Genomic DNA, 26338 nt, shown 5'->3' on the forward strand with positions numbered 1-26338 from the left:
ACCAAAAGGGCTACCACAGCATTTTGCAGCCCCATGCAATACCCTCTGGTATACGCTTAGTTGGTCAGGGGTTCATCCTACAGCAAGATAATGACCCGAAACAAACCTCCAGGCTATGTCAAAACTACCTTCGAGGAAAAGAACAAGACGGTAGGCTTCAAATCATGGAATGGCCAGCACCGTCTCCAGACTTAAACCCCATCGAGTTGGTTTGGGATGAACTGGACAGAAGGGTGAAAGCAAAGCAACCTACAAGTGCAACACATTTGTGTGGAACTCTGCAACAGTGCGGGGAAGAACTTCCCGAACAATATTTGATTTCCATTGTAGAAAGAATGCCACGAGTGTGTTCGGTGGTTATATCTGCAAAAGGTGGCTACTTTGCTGAGGCAAAAATTTAAATTATATTTTGTTAAACAAAATGATTCTATGATTTATTTTTTATCTCCAATTGTTTATTTGTTCTATCCTTAATTTCCGAGTACATTGGGACATTAAACTGCGTAAATTTCAATAAAAACTGGAAAAATTGAGGCGTTCTAAAACTTTTGACCGGTAGTGTATAAATAGGAACACCTTACAAAAACATGATTATGTACTTATATAATGAAAAATGGAAACCCTTTGCATTTTTCAGACTAAGGAGAGGCTCTCATTCGGAGAAACATTTTGAATGCCCACGTATATCAAGTATGATGTGTAAACATGACATTACTCTCGGTGGTAAAAGGTTTCTTAATAAATAGTTTACGCTCTATGACGTGTGATCATTGCACCATCCTATGATATAAACATGGTCGTCTATGATATTACATCTTATGGGGAAAGTTGTGATGACTATGGAAGGCTATGTACAGGAAATGAGGGTTATTCCTTATCACGCTCCACCTCGTTATTTGTAAAAAAAAAATCCCAAAAACCCTTGGTATAATTACAACCACCCACCCACATACCTGAAACCGCACCTCCTCCCCACCCTTTCCACTTCAGGCGTTTCGGCACCAAGTGCGGAGGATGCTTCCAGGGAATCTCCCCGAGCGACCTGGTACGCCGCGCGCGTGGTCAGGTCTTCCATCTCAACTGCTTCACGTGTCTCGTGTGCCGCAAGCAGCTGTCAACGGGCGAGGAGCTGTACGTGCTTGACGAGAGCAAGTTCGTGTGCAAAGATGACTACCTGAGCAACAGCGGGCTCAAGGAATGCGGCGCTAACTCCGGTACACAGACAAGTCTGACAAGACACACACAGATCGTCACTCGGACCGGAATAGTAAACACCTGCGTCACGTTTGTAACCATCGGGTTGAACTCGTGACAATTGTGCACCTGCAGGCCACCCCCAATCCCAAGTCTACTAACATCCGTTCTACTTATACACCGCACCACTTCGGTCATTCTAGCACCACGTTTTCTCTCCACGCACTCACTAACATGAAGATGGGGGTGAGGTGGGACCTATTTGTGCCAACAATTTATTCTAGTGGATGCAAGGAAAGAAAGAAAAAACACACACACACCTATTAAATCCAAATGCACAAACTGTGATGCTATCCCTATTCCAGACTATATCGACATTGCAGCAGAAGCTGAGTGAGAAAATCCCTCCAGTTCTTTACCCTGGGAATCGCAGGTTGTACTCACCCCCCTATGATAAGATGATACGTGAGGGCACATTGCACACTTCCCAAAATCACTGGCACAGCTTGGAATTATATTCCATCCTCGGATTGGTTTAACTCGCGGAGTTTAATTCTCACTCGCATCTTACACCGAACTTGGTTTCCCCAGGAAGCCGCGTCATGCCAGCTCAGCATTCTCACCATAGATCATGTGTTTCTGATGCACAACGCTGCCAATTGGAGGGTCACGCCACTCACGAGCCCGTCCAGGTAACGGGTCGCAGACAGGTGTCTGAGCGAGTTATATTCGACCCATTTATGCAGTTTCTACCTGCACTCAGACATGGAACCTGTACATGGGACAATCATAAAATGGCTGTGTACCTGCTGTGAGGTCCCCATCACTGCAGGTGGCGCCCTTACAAAGAAATCATCTGTGAATTGTCAGGAAATATGACGGAAATATGATGAAAATATGAAGCAAATGGATGTCATGATGAATTTTAAAATTTCATTTTCTTTTTTTTATAAGGGTGACGCCAACAGTTTTGATCAATGTTGAGGCCTGTTGGGTATAAAATGATCACTCTGCTAATTGATATTGTGAGTCTTCAGAGTTGGTAGTGAGGGGTGCGGTAGATAGACAAAATAAATGACGGACAATCCATTGTGGATCTACCTCTGCTACAATGATTTGATTTCTCTCTCCTCCGTGCAGTGACCACGTGCAGCGATCGCAGCCTCTCACCAGACCTACAAGAGCAAGGAACGGACGAGCTCATCAAGGAAGCAGACACGTCCGCCTCCTCTGACAAGGAGGCCGCGGGTCATGATGCAGAGGAGCAAAGTCTCGGTGCGAAGCGACGCGGGCCCCGTACGACCATCAAGGCGAAACAGTTGGAGACCCTCAAAGCAGCGTTCGCTGCCACACCCAAACCTACGAGGCATATTCGAGAGCAGCTGGCACAGGAAACCGGATTGAATATGCGCGTCATACAGGTATGGCACCCAATCCGTTCGGCCATTCAACCGGCATACCTGTGCTCTCTGTGGTCCGAGATGGTGTTGCCTAATCTTTACCGAATGTTGCTAGCTTGGTTTCCTTACATTGGGCCCCAACTGTCACTGAGAAACAGTTGATAGTGAAGTACGTTTTAACGCACATCGCTTTCAAAGGAGTTGCCTCGGCAGCAGGATATATTGAAAGCAAATAAGACCTCATGAAGGAAGAAAGGCCCGATAGGATGGTGCAGATGGAGTACATTTTTCTTTGAACTGTCTAGCCTGGGTTTGATTTCCCCACCAAACTTTTAAACGGCCGCATTGGTGCTTCGCATGGCAGTATGGTGCATCACAAATTATGTCGTCCCTCGCATGAACGTTGAACTTGGTGTCCCGGAAAATATCCCACAGTGTCTTTTGTTAAGGCAAGTTATCACCGGCCTGAACAAATTACAAATCCTATCCCTGAATAACGCTGGGAAGGCAATGGCGAACCACCCAGTGCAATACTTGCCATGGTAGAGCACCACCGAGAGAAGGAATACTTCATGCCAGTCAAATAGAAGTACAAATATATATATATATATATATATATATATGTGTGTGTGTGTGTATCAGAGAGTACGCTAGTACTCTATGTAGGGATGGCACAGAAAAATGTCACTCCCATCTGCTACATACAAAACGAATGTGTATATTATATATATATATATATATATATATATATATATATATATATATATATATATATATATATGTATATATATATATATATATATATATATATATATATATATATATATATATATATATATATATATATATGTATGTATGTATGTATGTATGTATGTATGTATCAGAGAGTACGAAAAAAATGTCGCTCCCATCTGCTATGTACAAAACTTATATATATATATATATATATATATATATATATATATATATATATATATATATCGAATCATAAAGCTACATAGGACATGAGTGTTGCTGGCTTTGGTGGCATATTTTAACCTGAAAACATGCCTGATTATTGGATTTTTGTATTTTTATTTTACAAAAGTTCCTTTTTTGTATGCATGGTTGAGACTCATGAACGAGGTAGAGCAGAATGGGATGGAACAAAATGGAAAGGGGAAAACATCAACAGCAGAGTAGAGGTGAGAGGGAGAGTGCGATCAAGGGGACGGGGAGGACATTGCGGTGAACAAGCTGCACGCAATAGGATGAAACAGAATAGGAACGAACAAACGAAAGGAGGTGAAGGAGAGGGGAAAAATCACGATAACGTGGAAAAGCGGAGTGCTTAGGAATGGGGGTAATTTAGGGTATAAGAGATCATGGGTATGGATGAGTGTTGGTCCAAGGTGGTGGTGAACAGCTGTCTCTGTTTCCAGCTTGCTGTTTTGCTCTATTTTAAGTGTTGTGTTCTGGAAGGGTATTTCTTGTTAATATTGTGGCAACTTTGAGAATTATGTTTCTCAATAGAATAGGTAGGTGGAAACTCTCGAGAAATTAAGTCATAATACCAGGTTGGCATACCAGTAAAAGCAGTCCCAAAAGGCCGGAAGTTAATAATGCCTCCTGATTTCCAATACTTACAAAATGCTCTTTAAATGCATTGCTCTTTAGAACTAAGCTGGTGCATTTTCACCAAACAAGAACTCGGATTAATCACATCATTAAAATTATATATTTGGCTAAGCAATACGTTGACATCTAAAACAAAATACTGGATTCAAACTGACCATGTGGTGTGACTCCTTGTCCATCTCATGATGAGCCCTTGATTGTGTTTCCTTTATTGGTTTGACCTCAACTTCAGTGGATGTTTACTATTTAAATTTAATTGATAAATTATGCATTGTGTCATATTATTTAAAAAATTATGCTTTTTCCCCATCAGGAGGGATGGAAACACGTCCCACATATTTACTATGCAGGAAATGGTCTCTAGGTGTTGTAGCTTCAGGCAGCGGTATTCATTGCGGAACACATGGCAAGCATGCGGAATAGCAGTGATGTGAAACAATGGATGAAATCAACAGGACGTTGATCGAGGTATGCTGACCACCATGGGAAGCAAGCAGAAGCTCACCGTTTCGGGCGTTAACCCTTCCTCGGAGCAAAAGAGGGGCCAACGCCCGAAACGTCAGCTTCTTGCTTCCCATGGTGGTTGGCATACCTCGATCGACGTCCTGATGATTTCATCCATTGTTGTACCTGTTTGCCGTTGATTGACACCAATCTTCACTAGCAAGACAAGTTCTTTATTCTACCAGTGATGTCTTTTCGCTAGGTTAGTTTAGTGTTAGTCACAACTAGTGATCAACTGGATATTGTATTGTGTATGTTTCGTACTCGGTAGGGGAGAATGTGGACCCCAAGAACTTCAGGGAGACAAGAAAAACGGTTTAGAGTACCGTGCTTAAGTTTGGGTACTCTCGTGATGTTTCATTTTGGGTCTCGTGGATCACGGGTACAACCGTAGAGATTAATAAGACATTGCTAGACATAACCCATCTCACACAGGGCAGGTTGGAATTGCGAGAAGTCGTTGAGGGGTCTGTATTTAGCTCACCCTGTTATGCTTCCGTTGACGCAGTTTTTTTCCCTTGAAATTCCCGCATGCTGATTTTGAATCCTGTGCCGTCACACTGCCAATCACACTGCCAATTAGGAATCCGGTGTGTTACTTTGTGAGTTGTACGCTGAGTGGTGCATTGTCTATTGGCACTCTAGGGAATTCCTAGAATCTCCAATGTCCTGTTGTGAATGGTCCTCATCCGGATTTTGACCCCACTACTCCCACTATAAATATTACATGAGTCTTTTTTTTTTTTTTTTACATTATGTAAGTTGATGTTGCGTTCGTGAATACACCAGATATCATAGTTAAAGCAATTCCGGTTGGTCTTTTAAAGTGGTATTCTTCAACAGTGCACGAAGTACAGTGTATTATTTGTTTACTGCACAATAACAAACACACACATGGACAGAAGTCCCCTGGCATAGTGGATAATGCACTTACTTCACAGGTGAGAGGATCTGGGTTATATTCCCAGGCAGGACGAAACCATAGGTGAGTTTCCTTGCTCCAAATGTCTCTGTTTAGCTGTCACTAAGTTGGAACCCTGTTGATAGTCGATTGGCGGATCTATTTCTGGGGTCATGTCTGTGCTAGTGTGAATAGTAAGTGCTTGATTCTTCTCGGATACTCCTTGATACCAGATTGTCCACATGGCAAACATGGAACATTATCATGGACGAGCTGGGTCCTATTATCATGGACGAGATACCAGATTGTCCAACTTGGTATTTAAGAGTGTAGTAGCAGGCGTGGGCACTAACTCCTGCATGATAACCAAATTCATGCATACAGGTGTCCAACACATCATATGTGAACGGCTATCTGAAACTCGAAACAGCAACCATTGTTATTATTGATTGTTTTCATTATTATTATTATTATTATTAATATTTTTATTGCCCCCACCACCGAAGGTGGATGGACGTTATGTTTTCACCCCTGTCTGTCTGTTTGTTTGTTTGTGAGCAGGATATCTCATAAAGTTGTAGACGGATTCAGATGAAATTTGGTGGACAGGTTGTGTTTGTGAAAAGGAAGAATTGATTCGATTTTGGTGAAGATCCGAATTCGGATCCAGATATGAGAATTGTAAAAAAATTTTTTTAAGTGATTCCTCACCATTGAGGAGATGGGGTCAAAACTATTTATAGCACGATATTTCAAAAAGTTGTGGACAGATTATGACAAAACTAGGTGGATGAGTTGGGTAGGTGAAAGAACAAACCGATTAGATTAGGTGCAGGCCTGGATCCACATGTGGCCTGAGTGGCATATAAAACGTAAACTGTTCAGCCTGGTGGAGGTATGCGCTCTACCGAGTGCTGTTCTAGGTATTTATATATGCATGGGCCCATGGATCTAGTTCTCCATCCTGTTTCTTTACTAGGATATGTTTCGTGAAATGTGTCTCCTCGTGTGCGCTCATAGTCCTTTGTCAGTATGAATTGATAAAGTGTACCTGATGTGTGAAGGGAGTCGATCGACTGAATTAATGAGTGTTATTTTTCCATTTCTGTGCAACAGTTTCACCACGAAACTTACCTGCAAATGCAATTTTTATTTATTTCGTTAACCTTGAATAACTAGTATCGTATTTCCTGCTTCTATGTTCGGCTGGAAACCTTTTCATACATCCCTCATCATATGTGAACGGCCACCTACTCTGCTGTGGTGTTACTCCCCCCCCCCGCCCCTTTCTATTTTGTTCCCTTCCATTCGGCTCTAGCTTGTCCATGAGCATTTTTTTTTGTATACAAGATCGAGGCTCGTGTAAGAGCCAACATTAATGACAAAAAAAACAAACGGACACAAGACGAAATAAAGGGAGCGGGAGACAAGATGGGGAGAGAGGGGAAAGCACACAAGTACAACATTTGAGAGCAGGGACATCGGGAGATCTGTGGGAGGGAGAGGGCTTGGGGGGAGGAGGCATGGGAAGGGGGTGGGGGGGGGGGGGGAGGTAAAAAACAGCTAGGACTTCCAGGAAAGAAGTCTGTCATGTATACAAAAAAGATCTCTCTTGCATATACTGGTTGAAGGATTTCCTACCTCATGTGTATGTATATGCTATGAAATGGTGAGCACAATGGAAATTGGGCCAAGCAGTACAAGTTTTTTTTTTAATTCAAACTTAATTAACAGTCTGCCACAACCAAGTGTGACTTTACTCATTCGCGGCGTCACGCCTAGCAACACCTTATTCCCAAATATTCTTGTTGTGTCTAAATTTTACTGTAAAATGATGTAAATGTGCCTGGGGAGGGCAATTCCAGTTACAAACCTGAAAGTATGAGTGGTGCGGACGTTTGATGGTGCGTACATTGTGTGCGTGCTGTACCCGTACATGTCAAATCGTGCACATTCATATATCTGTTTAGCGTTACATGCGAGTGATCAATATAATAATCAATTTATACAAATGATACGATTGTAGACAAGTTGTGTGTATCCTTGCTTGACTATCCCGGTATATGATGACTTGTATGATTTCTGTATTAATTAAAATGTGATACTTGTTTTATGGTGAAAGATTTATAAAAACCTGAGATATTAATGAGAATGAACCACCAATTAAGATTGAAGGGCAGTAGATAGTTCGTAATTTTTTCTTTTTTAAAAAAGATTTACCTCCACCAATATTACAGGTACATTTATTACAGGTATCAATATTACAGGTTCGATTTTCACTTTGTTATGACGTCACAAAGATTTATAAAAACCCAAGATATTAATGAGAACGAACCACCAATTAAGATTGAAGGGCAGTAGATACTTTTTTTAATTAAAAAAAAAGAAGATTTACCTCAATCAATATTACAGGTACATTTATTACAGGTATCAATATTACAGGTTCGATTTTCACTTTGTTATGACGTCACAAAGATTTATAAAAACCCAAGATATTAATGAGAACGAACCACCAATTAAGATTGAAGGGCAGTAGATACTTTTTTTAATTAAAAAAAAAGAAGATTTACCTCAATCAATATTACAGGTACATTTATTACAGGTATCAATATTACAGGTTCGATTTTCACTTTGTTATGAGGTCACAAAGATTTATAAAAACCCAAGATATTAATGAGAACGAACCACCAATTAAGATTGAAGGGCAGTAGATACTTTTTTTAATTAAAAAAAAAGAAGATTTACCTCAATCAATATTACAGGTACATTTATTACAGGTATCAATATTACAGGTTCGATTTTCACTTTGTTATGAGGTCACAAAGATTTATAAAAACCTGAGATATTAATGAGAACGAACCACCAATTAAGATTGAAGGGCAGTAGATAGTCTTTTTTAAATTAAAAAAAAAAAGATTTACCTCAATCAATGTTACAGGTACATTTATTACAGGTATCAATATTACAGGTACATTTATTACAAGTATCAATATTACAGGAACATTTATTACAGGTATCAATATTACAGGTACATTTATTATAGGTATCAATATTAGAGGTTCGATTTCCACTTTGTTATGACATCACAAAGAGATAGCTAGCCACGCCTTCTCGCTCCCTTCTTCACCATCAGTGTCTTTGGACAGATATCGATGGAGGGTCGCGCAGGGAATATACTGTCAGCAAAGGTCTCATGGACATCAGTGCTCAGAACATTGCGTTTGCTCAGACAACCACGTGGGGTCACCTGCGTATGGGGACCTGCTCTTAGCTTTCTCCATTAAATAGAGATGATTTCATTGACCTTCTCATTTCAACCCAATCCTTACCCTGAGACACAACATGAGATGAGGACCAATGTGACAGCACTACGTGTCTATCAATATGCCATAGGATTCAAGATGGCGATGGGAAAAAAAACTTCTCCCCAGAGCAGGTGTGATGCCTGTGAATCACGTGATATTTTCCCATCACGAGGAGTTGGCTCCTTCACGTTGTTGTTTGAAAGAAAAGTGAATGATTCATTTTATAAACTCCTGCACTGGAACGGCTCATCCAAACATGGACATCTGGTGTGGCAGTCTGTCAATTTAACGCAACGTGCGGAGCGCGCAAACTGCCTAAAGTAAAACAGTTGACGTGCATCAGATGCAACATGATCACACAATGCAGATCACGCCAACCCTTCTGCCGGCCAGAGATCTCACAAAAAAAAACCCACCCACCAAACCACCACCCAACTCCCCCAATTGTCCCTCTCACCTCCCTTCTTCGAAAGCAAAGCACACTGGTTACGTCACTATCCAGAAAGGGAACCACACAGTGATGAAGAAGGGAAAGTGTGGCTTCAAAAGTGTCAGCTGTCTATCAAATCATGATGGATAATTCTAGTTTAGTACCGGTATGTTATCACACTTTCATTGTGTCTACACATTGTTTTTGATACCTAGCTTCGGTGGTGTCTGATAGCTTAGATGTCAGACATCACACCGGTCTGTGAGCAGTGTAGGCCAGGTTTGAATCCTCACCCAGATATAAACTGTCACATTGGTGCAAAATGATGATTATCCGAAGCTGGAGGATCCGTCCACCAGCATCGGTTGTTGGTTGTCATTAAAGATCCCATGGTAAAAAATTTTTTTGTCATTAATGTTAGCTCTTTCACGAGGCCCGATCTTGTATAAAAAATTATATATATATATATATATATAGATATATACAAAAGTTCAAAACACACCTGGTCACAAGTGTGCCGCACTGACCGGGTCCTCAGTCGAGGTCCTCAGCATCATCCCGTTTCGGCCCTTCAACCTCGATACGGTCAGCTAAGGTGGGCCAGCAGGGGCACATACACATCCACATGCAGCAACTGCACCTGGATGCGTACATACCCCCACCCCCAGCCAGTGCGAACAACAACAACACCTCCACATCCAGAATCCACAGCACCAAACAAACATGGTGGAACACTCAAACACCCACCTTTATACCCTTCACCACTCACCAACAAAACACACCAGATCATTCATACACACCCATACACACATATACACACACATACACACACAACACCAACCAACCAACCACCTACCCTCACATCATACACCACTCAACACACAAAAACACACACTCATGCAAAAATTAATTCATGCAAAAACACACCCTCACCCACTCACTCATATACACAAAATAAGAAATAATAATGGTAACAAAAAACAAAAAAAAACAAACACACAACCGACCTACACCGTTCGACCTGCCTCCATAAATTTCCTCCATATCCAAAATGAGCCTTTCAAGGCAACCTGGGCCACCTTGTCACACATCCTCCTTCTTTCTGTCCCACACACTCCCAGCCTAGCAAGAAATGCAGAAAAGGAATTGCCAATATACCCTCTATACCCCACCTCAAATGGCTGACACGAAACTCGCCAACCCTTCTCCCGGCACTCTGCCTCCAGCTCACTGTACTTTCCTCTCTTCCTCTCGTGCACCTTCTCCATATTCTATTCCCAAGGTACCGACAACTCCCCTAAGATGACCTGTCTTGTTGCACTTGACCAAATGACAGTCAGGCCGCAACCTTGTCACACAGATCTCCTCTGGGAATACCAATTGTGGCTTTAGGTCTGCCACCACCTGCCAATCACAAGCATCTGACAGCCCTCTTGCTTTCCACCTCCTCCTCTTTCCACCTCTTACCACTTGGCCCTCTTTGACAAACCACACCTCTCCCCCATCAGTCTCCTTCTCCACTCTTCTCTCTCTCGATCTCAGCACCTCTTGTTGCACCATCTGCACCACCACCGCCAGCACCTGATCATGTCGCCACCTGTATCTTCCTGCTGCCAATGCTACTGAGCATGCACTCAGTGCATGCTGCACCGTTCCCACACCTCCACACAAATAACATCTCTCCTCCTGCAACAACCCCCACAATCTCAAGTTTACTGGTGACGGAAGCACATCATATGTTGCCCGCAACAGGAAATTCAACAATATTGGCTCCATCCTCCAAATCTCTTGCCACTTCAATATCCTCACCCACACACCTTCCCACTTAGTCCAAGCACCTTGCTGTGCCTGACCGACTGCTTTCACATATCTCCTCTCCTCTTCCTTTCTTCTCACCTCCCTCTCAACCATCTTCCTCCTCTCTTTCACACATGCCTTTCCCCATCGCTCATGCTCCATCCACCCCAAGCCATGCTTCCCATGCTGTACCATCCCCATGACCTCCTCCTATTGCAACCGCTCCTCCATCTCGTCCACCTCTGCTCTTGCATTCCACTTCCGACTTCCCTTCTTCTCTGGGAGAGCATTCTTTACCACTGCATCACTTGAATCCCGCAACATCATGAACTCCCGCACCCTCACCACCTTAAACTCCTCGGTTAATGATGTCAAGGGAAACTGGAGTTTTCCACCCTGACCATAAAAGGCAATGTTCGTCAAACAGCGTGGCTCTCCCAACCACCTCCTCACAAACCCACTCACCACAACCTCCATCCTCTCTACATGCCCAATTGCAATATCATACATCATCAATGGCCACAATACTCGTGGCATCAACCCAAACTTCAAACACCATACCTTCAACATACCTGGCAAACCACTTCCATCAATCCTCTTCAAACCTCTTAAAAGCTTGTTTATGACCTCCTCCACTCTTCCCACATCATTCAACTCCACTGTATACCATCTTCCCAAACTCTTCACAGGGGCCTCTACCAATGATGGAACCACCTCCCCTCCCAGCTCAAACCTGTGCATGTTATCCACCACTCCTCGTCTCACTACCACACTCCTCGACTTTCTTGCTTTAAATCCCATTCTTGCCCACCGCATCAACCTTTACAGTCGTCCCAGTACCTCTACTGCTGCATCAGCGGACTGTTGGACAACTGTCAGGTCATCCATGAAAGCAAACATTGCTGGCAACCTCTGACCAGGGGCTAGCTCCACTTCTCTCCCATGTCCACTCACCGCACGTATAAACAACTCCATAACCAGCACAAACAAAATCGGGGAGATGGTACATCCCATCGGGATCCCCACTTCCAACTTCTGCCACTCTGTTACATCAGACTGTGTCGCAAACCGCATCCAAAACTGATCATAATATGCCATCAAAAAATCCCTAAATCTCCGTGGCACCCAAAATAAATCCATGGCATACCTGATCAAGGCAGGCGGCACTGACCCATATGCATTCTCCAAATCCAGCCATACCACCGCCACATCCTTCCTTTGCCTCTTTGCCTCCTGTAACACTTGCCAGACCATTGCCAAGTGTTCAATGCATCCTGGTATTCCTGCCTTCTGCACAGAACCATCCACAAAACCATTCCCTCTGATGAAGCCTGAGAGCCGTATATATATATATATATATATATATACATATATATATATATACACACTGTATATATATATATATATATATATATATATATATATATATATATATTATATATATATATATATATATATATATATATATATATATATATATATATATATATATATATATATATATATACTGTATATATATATATATATATATATAAAATGGTGATTTTCACAAAGAGTAGGCAAGTTATCACCGGCATCCGAAACCAATTATTGCCCTGACTGCTGGCGAGGTAACATCAAAACACCCAGCATAATCCTTACCGAGACGCCAGCACCAACGATCTATCAACAATCGAGGACATCGGTGATGATCTTGCGTGTCGGTGTCACACGTCTACATGATTACGTAATGATGACATTTGTAAGAGGCCTGGACAATGCCATGGATACACGGAGTTCGATAGCACGCTCCATGATGACGTTGCTCTCCTCCGATTGCACGTCGAGGTTTGTGACGTATATGCGGCCACGTGGGCTCCAGGCGCGCGCGTCGCGTGTTAAAGGTTAATCATTTTCCCCCTTGCCCGACGCTGCTGCCCCCAGCCCCTCCCCCTGCCACCACCACTCCTCTCATTCCTAGTGCCACAGAGACGTTGTCTGTTTTGACACCCACGCACCCTGCATCGTCTCTGTGACAAATTAAGCGCTTTCTGGCGCGGTAGAAAAAGCGTTAATAATGACTAAATAAAACAACGATTCAGCAGTAATGCCTTCGGACAAGCGTGTAACGCCAGAGGGATCGAGCGTTGGACGCGCTGCGCTCTCTGCTCAAAGCGCGCCGATGCGCTCACATCTCCACTTTACGATATAGATTTTGTGTTGTAAATCTGTTTAATTGCACACTGTGGTGGGAGATGGGACTTTTGCTTGTTTGCTACGCCTTTCGAACCCGCGTGGAAATCATCAAAACTTTGCGTCAAGTGGGCCATCGCTTTACAATATGACCCCACATAGGAAAGGTGTTTCAGCTTTTTGGGTGTTTGTTGTTTATTAAATGCACCTTTTTCTCCATTAGTTTCTCTTCTTTCCACTCGTTATACATTGAGGCCTAGATGGTAAATATTTCCTTCAACTTTGCACTTTTGCGTACTTACTCGTGATTTAATATTTGTTGGGGAGAGGGAGAGGGAAGTCCAAAATTATGATTTAGAACCATCCCGATCTTGATAAATCAAATATATCGTCCCGGTTCCGATCCACGAGGCGTTTACTTCAATGGCGGACCTTCGTTACACGCGAGGGAAGCAAGTGGGGGTGAAGCCGTAAGCGCTTACCTTCACGGATCCCACCGGCAGTCTTCAAACCTGCAATAATTAATTCAACCGACACAGGATTTACAATGTACAAGAAAATGCCGGCTTTATTAACCAAAATGCCGGTAACAAAGATGATGCACGATAAACTAAATTCCTAATTGGAGCGCTCCCACACAGACAAGGGATAAAATAACTGAAAAATAAATGTGTGTAGTTTGTGGCACTTAGCTCGAATCGGTTCTTGAATCTTGTCAGGAATCGTCAAAACCCCCTCGCGTCCTTGGCAGAAAAACCGCAGGCTGGACTGTCGTGGGCGCAAACCAGGCCTCGCGCACCGCATTCACCCAGCCTCGCTTGTCTTTGGCGTCCGTGCGCGGGAACCCGCAGTTCTCGGTTCGCAGTTCTTCCTCCTCACGATCACTATGAAGATGTCAGAACACGACCTTTCGTGATGAATCTGCCTTGCACAAGAGCAATAGCAACCGTTCGCTATGGAATCCAGAACGAGAAGCAGAAAATGTCAGCACACGACCGTTCACCACCAGATCCAGAACCAGAGAGAGAAAATGTCGCTGTCCTAATTATTTTGTACTTGAGGCTCTGACGTCATCCCACAACATCCCTGTCTCCGCTCCTATCAGCGAGTCCCATCTTACCAGTCCTTGTACCAATCAAATACCAGACCAATCACTGCTCTCTGAGGTGTGGCCTCACGAACCTGCCTGTGCCTGTGTGCTCACCAAATCGGTGTTATCAGCGATTGTGCTCAATGTGATGTTTCCGGTTGGCTTTTATTTAGCATTATTAATTATGGTGTCGATTGCTTGGCTTGGCTATGGTGCGTAGTGCGGTGTCATAAGGAACACAGGAAAAAATTACAGAGGCAATTGCATACTGGGGATTAATTTACCCATTTACTCGCTAATTAACAAACCCCACCCCTCTCATGGGGACGAAGATACAAGCTTACCCGACATACGGTCGACACGAATTTCCTACTTATGATACATCGAGGTTTCTTCTTCTTCACGACATTCGGAGCACACTAATCTTTACACTCTACCCGACTCTAAGTCTAAGGTAATCATTGTCTACCCCCTACAAACGTAACACAGCCCCCCCCCCCCCCTGGAACCGTAGCCCCCGCATGGTTCACTGCAGGCGCTACCATTCCAGTCTTAACATTGACCGACTCACACTTAATTAGCCTATGAAATAAATCAGGAGGGCTGTGGGAAGCGAGCCATAGCTACTTACCTATTCTCCTTATCATTCTACTTCCTTAAGCAACAATTCACATTTCAAATATTTACAAAGCTTGAAGTCCTTGCTCCTAACTCCTGGGGCAGGAAGAAAATCAACAACACTCAAAAACTACCTTAACCACAAATCCTTAACCAAAAATGCAAAAATTCAAGAATTCCAAAAAAACATTGATACAACCCCAGTCTACAGACCATGTCCCCCGGTGGATGCCACAATACCCAATGTTACCTGCGGAGCGGAGCCCAATGTGCCCCAAATTTCCACAGGCATGTCCTGGTGTTACAGGTGAGTGACATGGCTCGGTGGATTTCTCCCCCATTCACTCACACAAATCCTATAACTACTCATACACATTCCAAAAGTCATCAAAACACAAAACCATTACAAGCACGTATTTCACCCCCCCTGCAGGACCATGGCATAGATGTCATTACACATGTGTGTGCGTTTCTACTATGCAGCGGGGAGGTACCGTACAAGCAAGATGGTGGGGGCGCTTCAGGCTGTGGTGCCCGCAGTTCAAAAACAAGTCGCCCGACTTACGACTTCTCCCCCCCCCCCCCCCCCCCTTTTAACTCTTGGCCCCATGGCAGGCAAACAGCTCCTTAAGCTGTCGTCCCACCATGGAAGTCCACACCAGGCTTCATCGCCTCAGGCTTTCACACAGCCTCACAGGTCGCCAAGGGTCTCCATACTGCAGGACGTCCAAACAGACCCCACCGCCGATGGGCTCCCAATTTCCAGACACCACTGGCTGCCAGGCTCAATTACTGCAGAGGGGGCCGGAGTTACCGCTCCTCCAGAGCTTGATCCGTACCTGCGGATACACACACCTTTCCCACCCACAAAATCCACAAAAACATTTCCTCCCCTGCTGCCATTCAATTCTCAACCACATATTTCCATAAAAGATGTCACAAAAGAGATGCTGCCATGGCCTGCTTACATGTGAAATCCCCATTCACATTTCAATAATAACTCAATTTTCATCTCCATCCTCACAACCACACAAAAACACAAAAACCTCTACACATAAACAAACGCCACCCACAAGACACTTTGTGGCACACATTCTAATCCCCTCACCGGCCATGCCGTCACTCTCACCCGCCCCCCATTCCAAGTTACTCATGTCCCAATTTATAAAAGCAAGTACCGAACCCTAGGACAGTATACATCAAGGCCTTACCTGCAGGTAGTTGCAGGTTGGTCGGGTCCAAGGGTGCCAATTACCCTAGCCGAATTCCAAATTTGGTCCCATAGGGCCTATCAGATTTCACCAAATTGCTCTTTTATCCCTACTGTACTGGTAAGTATGTGGATCCGCCTCCTCTGGTGTCCTTTACTACACTACAACCCTTGGCTATGACAGCTTCGCCCCTCTACCGTGCAAGGGCCATCGGGATAAGCTGAGCAGCCGAATTGCCAACATGGCGCATGAGTGTCCATAAGGGTGCGACCCACCATCCATCCTTCGGCCCCTTGCGAGGAACACGGCTCCAGTAGCCCCAGCTGGCCAATGTTGTGAGCACCTGCTACCAACTCCACCATTCCCAAGGCCTCGGACCTGGGGGGCACGGTCGCATTGCGTGGCATCCACATCACATCCCCTCCGCCTCTCACATCCCCCAGTCCACTCACATGCAGCCCCCAGTGCCTACTCACACTTGACCATGCCCAGGGTCTAGTCGACAGCCATGCTCCCCAGCAGAATCAATCCCAGAGGACATAGTCCACACACCTCAACCACCCATAACACCACGTTGACCTCCAGACTACCCAACTCCATCACCACAATCCCGCAAGCCAATTTTGGCACCGTCGCCCCCGTAGCCAGTTGAAGGCTATGTCCAACTACTCTATCCATTTTATCCCAGCCTCCATCACTTTGGTCTAACACACCTGGTTCAATAATGGTGTCACTGCTGTCAGTGTCCACCTGGCCTCACAAAATTCACCCTTAAATTTTGCATCCAACCCTCAGATTACCCGTGCCAATTATTTTTCACAATCCACTAATTTCACCAAAGAAGGGTGCTTCTCCATACACCTGCCAGCCGAGCATGGCCTCGTATGCTTGGCTTGTTCCAAATTTCCCGATTCCATCCCATGGCTCTCTTCCCAAGCCGAGAGACCACAAATCATAATGGAGCATCTGTGGAAGATCATGCTCACACCATCATGTTCCACAGATGCTCCAGAGGTTGTCAGGTGGGCTATACACATCCCTATCCATGCGGTTTGACACGCGTCCATAGACCAGCACAGCATGACCGGTCACCACATGCTGGCTGTCCCAGAGTCTCAGGGAGAGGCCGCGAGGCCGCATGCCCGGGCGGTCACAACATCAGGCCCTTATTGGCCGTCCATGGTGCCACCACCAAAGCGTGAACTACAACACCTCCCCCTAGTGGTCCTCATAATACACCATACCAGGTACCTGTGAGAAACCAACTCGGACCCCCGGAGGTCTTAACCCCCACCAGGGTCCGCTGACTCACTCGGCCGGCGCCCCAATGGACAAGGGATGCCACACTCCACCAGACTCCCCATGGGGGCCCAGGCCGTACCATGACACACATGGTCGGACCCCATGTCCAAATCTTGCCAGCACAGCCCCCCTGCTGGCTGGCATAAAACAATTTTGAAATGGGCAATTTTTACACGAGGCCCACCCCAATGATCTCTCCTGGTCCGAATTCCGCAGCCCGGGCACCAATTCCCTCCAAGGCTGCTCCGAATTTAACTCCCATTCAAATTTCTTTAAAAAAAAAATTGGTCTTGCGTGCCAAACCGCAGCTGCAGGTAACAACCCCTTCTTCGGGTTGCTCTACCCCTCCCTGCAGCTGTTCCAAATTCTTCTATGGGGACCAGTTCTTCCGAGGCTCTATCTCCCGACTCTTCCATGTCCAAGTCCAGCTCGGAGCCAAAACACCCCCCCCCCCCCCTGCTGGGTATGCAATTTTGGAGCCTCTTGTACCCAATTGTGGTTCATGGTAAGGGTACCCTCGGTCACTTTAATCTCATCCTGGGGGTATGGGACGGACCGACTCACCTCAACTCCCAGACTCTCTTGGACCTGATCAATCTGTCCTTTGATGGTATTTTCCCAGGTCTCCAGCCGCTCCGGTCCAAATTCATTCACATAATCATCCCCATCCACAATCAATTCTGGTCCCAACAGGTCTTCATCTATAAATACCCGGTCTGGTTCAGTTACACGGACCTCCAAATTTTTACCCCCTGTTGCTCCGCACAACCGCCCTAGTGCTGCAGAAGTCCCAATTCCTCTCCCTGTCGTTGCATTGTGATATCCACACCAGCCCGATAACCTTCCAGGTCTTTTTCAGCCAAACATTCCCCATTTAAATTTGATTTCCCCCACTTACTTCTAGACACTCCCCATTTACCTCCAAACATTCCATCTCCTGTGCCCCAAGTGTATCAACTTGGGTTTCACCCTCTTCCATTCGCAATACCCATACCTGCTCCTGTGCCCCGATGGTGTTCTTTTGTTCTTTCTTTAATTCACTCGTTACTCCAAAATTACTCGAATAAATTACTCCAAAGAGAGCGCAGCACACACTGAGCATTCAAGCATATCAAGGCCATACTTCCGTCCTGTCCTCGTGCTCAAAAACCAACCACCGGAAGTCTCTTCAAGAAGATCTGGGCATTCAAATAACTAAGGAACGAATGATTGTGTTTACATATTATAACTAACTAATAATTGTGTTTACATATTATAACTAACTAACTATTGTGTTGCAATTGCAATCTGTTGGAGGTCCAGGTGTATGCATGCAGAGTTTGGGGCCGCTAGGTTTCATAGTTTTGGAGTTATGGAGGAGACAGACAGACAGACGGACGGACACTGCCTTTTATTAGTATAGATATATATGTATCAATATATATCTATCTCCCGACTGGGATATATCTTTCTCCCAACACCAACCCTGGTGTTGGGCTAGCGGCTAGGGTGCCGGCTTAGGATCCTAGGATCCTGGGTTCGAATCCCGGTCGATCGCTGAATTAACGCCAGGGGGGTTGACTCAGCCTGTCATCCTTCCGAGGTCGGCTAATTGAGTACCAGTTCACTGGTAATTCCCTGTTTGTCATTAAAGGCGGCAAAAAGGGTTGGCGTCAGGAAGGGCATCCGGCCATAAAACATTGCTTCAAAAAGGCGACCAAAAAACAACAACAACCACGGTTCCCGAAAAAGGCCAACCCCCACTTTGCGGGGGAAAATGGCCTCTAACGGTGGTTATATATATATATATATATATATATACTATATATATATATATATATATAGCTATATATATATATATATACATATATATATATATATATATACTATATATATAATATACTAGCTTGCATATATATGCTCGTATATATACATACAAGGGGCATTCAATAATTAACCTTAAAATAATTTTCACAACTTGTTTATTGCATGTACGTGTGTAACAGCTGTTATTTTTCAACATAATCTCCATTGCGTTTCATGTATTTTTCCAGCACTTTACTAAGGCCTGGATTCCTCAAGAAAAAAACATATTTGGGCTGTTTGTGTAGCCATCCGTGCACCGCCTCTTGGACCTCTTTGTCGGATCGGAAAGTGGTTCCACCAAGCGCCTCTTTAAGTGGCCCAAAGATGTGGTAATCCGAAGGGGCGAGGTCTGGCGAGTAGGGTGGATGAGGAAGACACTCAAAATGCAGCTCCTCGATTGTTGCAGCTGTAGCACGGGCAGTATGGGGCCGAGCATTGCAATGCTGCAGCAAAACACTGGTAGTGAGTAGTCCACGATGGTTTGATCTGATTGCTGGTTTCAGATGATTTTTAAGGAGGTTGCATTATGATGCACTGGTGACTGTGGTCCCTCTGGGCTTGTAATGATCTACAAGTGGGCCTCGGCTATCCCAGAAGAGCGTCAGCATCACCTTTCCAGCGGATGGCTGTGTGTGAAATGTTTTGGGCTTTGGTGAAGTTGAATGGCGCCACTCTTTGCTTGCCCTCTTCGTTTCTGGCTGAAACGTAGTGGACCCAGCTTTCATCCCCAGTCGCTACGCACTGTAAGAAAGTGTTGCCTTCTGTTTCGTAATGTCACAGCAGTTCTTCACATGCATCCACTCGCCGTTCTTTCAGTTTGGGTGTGAGTTATCTAGGCACCCACCTTGCAGACACTTTGCAGAACCACAGCACGTTGTGAATGAAATGGTGTGCTGAACCATGGCTAATGTTCAATTTGGAGACCACTTCATCCAATATAATGTGACACTTTTCCCTTAGCACACACTCAACTCCTGTACCCATTTCCGGTGTGTCGGCTGTGTGAGGCTGGGCTCGAGCGAGCAGCGTCTGCCACACTGGACACTCCACTTTTAAACTTCCTGTCCCAGTCGTACACCTGCTGCAGCAATAAACATGTGTCACCATATTGCATCTTCATTCTGCGATGGATTTCACTGGGATTCACACCCTCACTTCCCAAGAAACGGATGACAGAACGTTGCTCCTCCCTGGTGCATGCTTCTAAGGGAGCCGCCATCTTGGCACTGCTCTACTGACATCATTCGCTCAATGTTGCCAGGTCTAAAACAGGCAAACATGACTCTTACCCATAGATATAACATATGTCGTCTACAACTACACACATTACATTCTCGAATTTATATTGCCATTTTAAGGTTGCTTATTGACTGCGCCATATATATATACTATATATATATTATATATATATATATATATATATATATATATACATCTGTGTTCAAAAAGTATCCGACCTTTATTTTTCGTGCGTAAAAAAAAAGAAGCTAGGGAGGCGTTGCTTTGTGCACGTATGTAGGCGATCCTAATGCACACGCGTGAATTTTTTCCCACCTGCAGAAGCTGTCATTCGACGGCAGACCGCCGATGAGTGAGGACATGTAAGTGAGCGCCGTCGGATTTTCGTTTTTGACAAAATGACGGAAAAACTTGAACAACGCTACTGCATCAAATTTTGTGTAAAGCTTGGCGATTCCCAAGTGGAAACGATCCGCAAGATTCAACACCGTTCATTCCATTATGAAGGAGGATTTGGGCTTCAGGAGAATCTCAGCGAAATTCGTACCAAAGCTGCTAACGATTGAGCAGAAGCAACTCCGTTTGGAGATCGCACAGGACATGCTGGAGACTGTGAACAGCAATCCCAGGCTTCCTCAACACAGTGATCACTGGCGATGAGTCCTGGGTTTATGGGTATGACCCAGAAACCAAGTTGCAGTCATCACAATGGAAGCATCCAACATCCCCCGAGGCCAAAAAACACAAAATTTGATGCAGTAGCGTTGTTCAAGTTTTTCCGTCATTTTGTCAAAAACGAAAATCCGACGGCGCTCACTTACATTTCCTCACTCATCGGCGGTCTGCCGTCGAATGACAGCTTCTGCAGGTGGGAAAAAATTCACGCGTGTGCATTAGGATCGCCTACATACGTGCACCAATCAACACCTCCCTAGCTTCTTTTTTTTACGCACGAAAAATAAAGGTCGGATACTTTTTGAACACACTACGTATGCAGCAATTACTTGTGTGCATCCTGTGTGCAGACATAATAAATATAAGCATTATATATTTGATTATGAGAAGTGTGAGAGAGGTTTATATATTTGATGAAGTGGCTTGTGCTTGCATTCAGTAAGCAGCCTTATAACTCAAGTAAATGAAGAATTAGTGATTAGAATGAGTTCTTTATTTTAAAGTTTACAACAATAGTAATTTTCAATGTAAACACTGCGAAAGTTATTTCAAAAAAGGCAGAAGAGGCTTGTGTTATCATTGCCTAGCAACCAGTTTGAGTGAAAGCTCCATTGTCATGGGTCATGTGACCCACAGTGAGCAGAGCAAGGTCTGTACCGGCTGACTTTTATTTGTGGATATTTTAGTTCACAGACATTTTCTGACTGTTTTTTATTTTTCTTCTGGGGTATTGCCTCCAAGTTCCAGTAGTATGCTAAGTTTCAGCTTAATTAGAGCCCACCTAGAAGGTATTAAACATTTGTATCAATCAGTGAGTCAGTGAGTCATTGGTTAGAAAGAGTTTTATATACCGTATTTACCTCCGCCACCAAAGGTGGATGGAGGTTATGTTTTCACCCCCTGTCTGTCTGTCCGTCTGTCTGTAAACAAGATATCTCAAAAGGTTGTGGACGGATTCGGATGACATTTGGCAGAGAGATTGCGTATGTGACAAGGACAAAATGATTAGATTTTGGTAAAGATCGGATCCAGATCTGGCTAATAGAATTTTGTAAGCGATTCTTCACCATAGGGAGATAGAGCCAAAAAGGATATATAGCAGGATATCTCAAAAAGTTGTGGATGGATTCGGACGAAACTTGGTGGAGCGGTTGGGGGTGTGACAAGGATAAATTGATTAAATTTTGGTGAAGACCTGGATCCAGATCCGGCTAGTATAATTTTTAAAGTGATTCTTCTTCATTGAGTGATAGTGCTAGAACCGATACATGGTACAATATCTCAAAAAGTTATTGACAGATTTGGCCGAAACTTGGTGGACCGGTTGGGTGTGTGACAAGACTGAATCGATTAGATTTTGACCGAGTGCCGTTCTCGTTGATATATGTTATCATGCCGACACGTACAATATTGTTACGTAGAAAGGGGGAGGGATCCATAGCTAGAATGTGGTGAGAATTGTATGGACTGTGTTCAAGTAGGTTAGACTTACCCTTGCATTAGATATCTGTCAGAGGTAAGTCAATGGTAAAACATGCACTTCGGAGACAGTGATTTTAAATGTTAGAACAGAATAGGATGAGGTTCTTTTGTGTAAAACCTCCTGTACAGGCAATGCCAGGTGGAGGACTTGGCACAAAGGTATACAGAAAGTGCTTCACATATTTAAAAGGACATCAACACTGGCCGTTTGACCAGGAACTGCAGGCTAGCACATTGTAATAAGCTGAAGAGACTTTGAGAGGGGGCGGATTACCTTTGCAAAGGGCTGCCCCACTGGGTGGGGTAGCCTGGAAGATGGCAACGCCCACAAACTCCAGTGGTCAATGATGGACGAGCCGCGTGCTGGAAAGGTGTTCCATGTGAGGTGTAAAGGCCATGTCTGCACATGCATGCTGCATGGCCACCTTCCTCGTCTCCTGGCCTCATTGCCATCGTTCCCCGAGAAACACTACACCTTGAGCCACACCAGGCTGCATGGGTTGTATCAGACCCAGACACCAGATCGTACCCAGCTTAAGTCCTCGCCTGCTCCCTTTTTGTCTGAATCTGGTATTGTCAGTGCCATTAGTGGGTTATTTCTTTTGTATGTATGATCGGGTTTTCCTCCCTTTTATAACTATCACCACTTGGTTTGTTCTGTTATGTATTGGTCATCCTGTCCTTCCATTTCTTATTTATTTTATAATAAACATTTTTACTACAAATAATATCTTCCCACCTTTTGCCTTCATGCTTGTGACCCACCGCCGGTTTTGGTTATTAATTGAGGGATCCTTGAGGAATTATGAAAGCAATATAGTGAATTCAACATCGTTTCGGTTAATCGCAGAAGCCTTACTGTCTGTCTTTCCTTATGGTCCTCGTTATATATATATATATATATATATATATATATATATATATATATATATAAATAATATACAGTGCATTCAGAAAGTATTCAGACCCCTTCACTTTTTCACATTTTGTTATGTTGCAGCCTTATGCTGAAATCGTTTAAATTCATTTTTTCCCTCATCAATCTACACTCAATACCCCATAATGACAAAGAGAAAACAGGATTTTATAAAGGTTTGCAAATTTATTAAAAAGAAAAAACTGAAATATCACATTGACATAAGTATTCATACCCTTTGCTATGACACTTGAAATTTAGCTCAGGTGCCTCCCATTTCTCTTGATCATCTTTGAGATGTTTCTACCCCTTGATTGGAGTCCACCTGTGGTAAATTCAATTGATTGGACATGATTTGGAAAGGCACACACCGGTCTATATAAGGTGTCACAGCTGACAATGCATATTAGAGCAAAAACCAAGCCATGAGGTCGAAGGAACTGCCTGCAGAGCTCAGAGACAGGATTGTGTCGAGGCACAGATCTGAGGAAGCCCACAAAAAAATCTCTGCTGCATTGAAGGTTCCCAAGAGCAAAGTGGCCTCCATAATTCTTAAATGGAAGAAGTTTGGAACAACCAGGACTCTTCCTAGAGCTGGCTGCCCGGCCAAACTGAGCAATCGGGTGAGAAGGGCCTTGTAAGAGAGGTGACCATGAACCCGATGGTCACTTTGGTGAGCTCCAGAGATACTGTGTGGAGATGGGAGAAATTTCCAGAAGGACAACCATCACTGCAACACTCCACCGATCTGGGCTTCATGGCAGAGTGGCCAGACGGAAGCCTCTCCTCAGTGAAAGACACATGAGAGCCCGCTTGGAGTTTGCATAAAAGCACCTAAAGGACTCTCAGACTGTGAGAAACAGAGTCTGTGGTCTGATGAAACCAAGATTGAACTATTTTGGCAAGCTACAGAGATGCATCCCTCAGTGCTTAATTACATAGAATTTTTCTCCTTAGCATTGACAAATTATGTATTCAGGTTATTAAAAGGAAAGAAATAGGAAGTGGAGAAAAACAAGTCTGATCGTCTAACAACGGCATAGCCATGCTTGTTTGATACTTTAGTTGAAGAGGATAGTATGATCTGGGTGGGCATATGAGTTAGCAGTCAGCAAATAATATAAGTATTAAAAAAATTTCACTTGAGGCATGGACAGCCGGTTTGTGAATGACGGGTAATAAAACGGGGAATGGCAAACAAAGAACCAATGAAGTCCAAATTCCTGTGCCACCTTCCGTTGAACATCAGGCATTTACTGCAGGTTCATGAAGGAGTTGCACAAAAAACGTACTCAGTCTGAATGTTGCTATATCCATTCAATGGTGAAACTGCAAATGGGGAATCCGTGAATGTCATGGATGGAAACTCTTTCCTCACTCTGCTTTAAACTCAATATTTCTATATTTTCATTCCAAACAGCATCATTCATCATTCCAATCACAAATGAACAACACAGTATTGATATATCAAAATATAATGTTAAATCACGATTGTATTGAGATCAAACCAGTGAACCTGTTATCATCTGTTCCCTTCCGGATTTGGGAGCAAGGTTTGTGTCGATCACATTTAAAAATCATTATTGTTTTGAGGAATTTCTGAAACCTCCTACCTCCCTTACGAACATCCGCTGGGACCCAAAAACGTTCCACGGAAGGTTATTATATTTCCTTTTAGTAATTTATGCAACTGTAATGGTTACTAAATGCTTATCCCCCTGCCATGTGACCAGATCCTCAGCTCTCATTGGTGTACATTTGTGGGGACATACGGACAGACAAACGCTGTGCAAGACGCCATTGCCCTATGGGCTACGCCATAAAAAGATGAAATATGTATTGGGAAAGGGATGGGAGGGAAATAAATGTATGAAAAAGCAAGGATGCCATGGTGCAATAATTCCACCATTTTTTGGAAATACAGTGTCCTCCATAAGTATTGTAACAGTGAAGTGAAATTTGTTATTATTAGGTCATCTCATCTCGATTCTCGAAAGAGATGAATAAAGAAAATGGGTCGTGATGCCCAGATGTCTGTCCCTCTGTTTGTTACCTTTTTGCAATTTTTGCTGCTCCTCCCTTATCACCTGGCTGATTGTTCTGAAGCTTGACACATGAATACAAGAGAGTGGCCTGCAAAATCACTCAGGCTTCAATTTTTCGATTTTGTATCACGGGAGCTGCCGTGGGGGTGGGGAGGGGGGGAGAGGGGGGGGGGAGGAGGGGTGGGTTAACCCTCAACATTTGGATCCCTACTCATACCTTATTTAACAACCGGTTGTTCTGAAATCAGATATGGTCCTTGTACTCTATGGTCTGCAGGATCGCCGGTCTTAGATGTTTCGATTTCGGATTGTACGGTGGCTCCCAGGGGGTCCCCCCAAATCAGCAGTGGTCTGAGCTACCACCTCAATAGATGACCGTCAGCCCACTCGGGGCAATTTATTGCTATATACTCAAGAAATTTGGATTTGAAATCAAAAGATGAATATGAGCTTGTATTTATTGGTTTTACTATACATAAATGTTTTCCCATTGTATAACAATAGCACTTTTTATGTTCAGTCTCCCCATTTTAGGTAAGCATAAGTATTGGACCAATTGACTGACAGGTGTTTCTTGTTGCATTGATTGTTCACA

At 44.0% G+C, this 26338-nt stretch overlaps 1 protein-coding gene across 1 annotated transcript in view; it reads left to right on the top strand.

The window, feature by feature from the left end:
• The window catches only part of LHX5 (LIM homeobox 5), an 83060-nt gene that overhangs the window by 7332 nt on the left and 49390 nt on the right, over positions 1-26338 (top strand). Inside the window, exons 2-3 of the mRNA XM_068120584.2 lie at positions 991-1214; positions 2335-2615. Of these exons, the coding sequence (XP_067976685.2) occupies positions 991-1214; positions 2335-2615 (505 nt within the window). The remainder of the gene's footprint in view (positions 1-990; positions 1215-2334; positions 2616-26338) is intronic.

This window comes from Myxine glutinosa, chromosome 6 (assembly GCF_964187855.1).
Source record: "Myxine glutinosa chromosome 6, kmMyxGlut1.1, whole genome shotgun sequence".
Classification (NCBI taxonomy): domain Eukaryota; kingdom Metazoa; phylum Chordata; class Myxini; order Myxiniformes; family Myxinidae; genus Myxine; species Myxine glutinosa.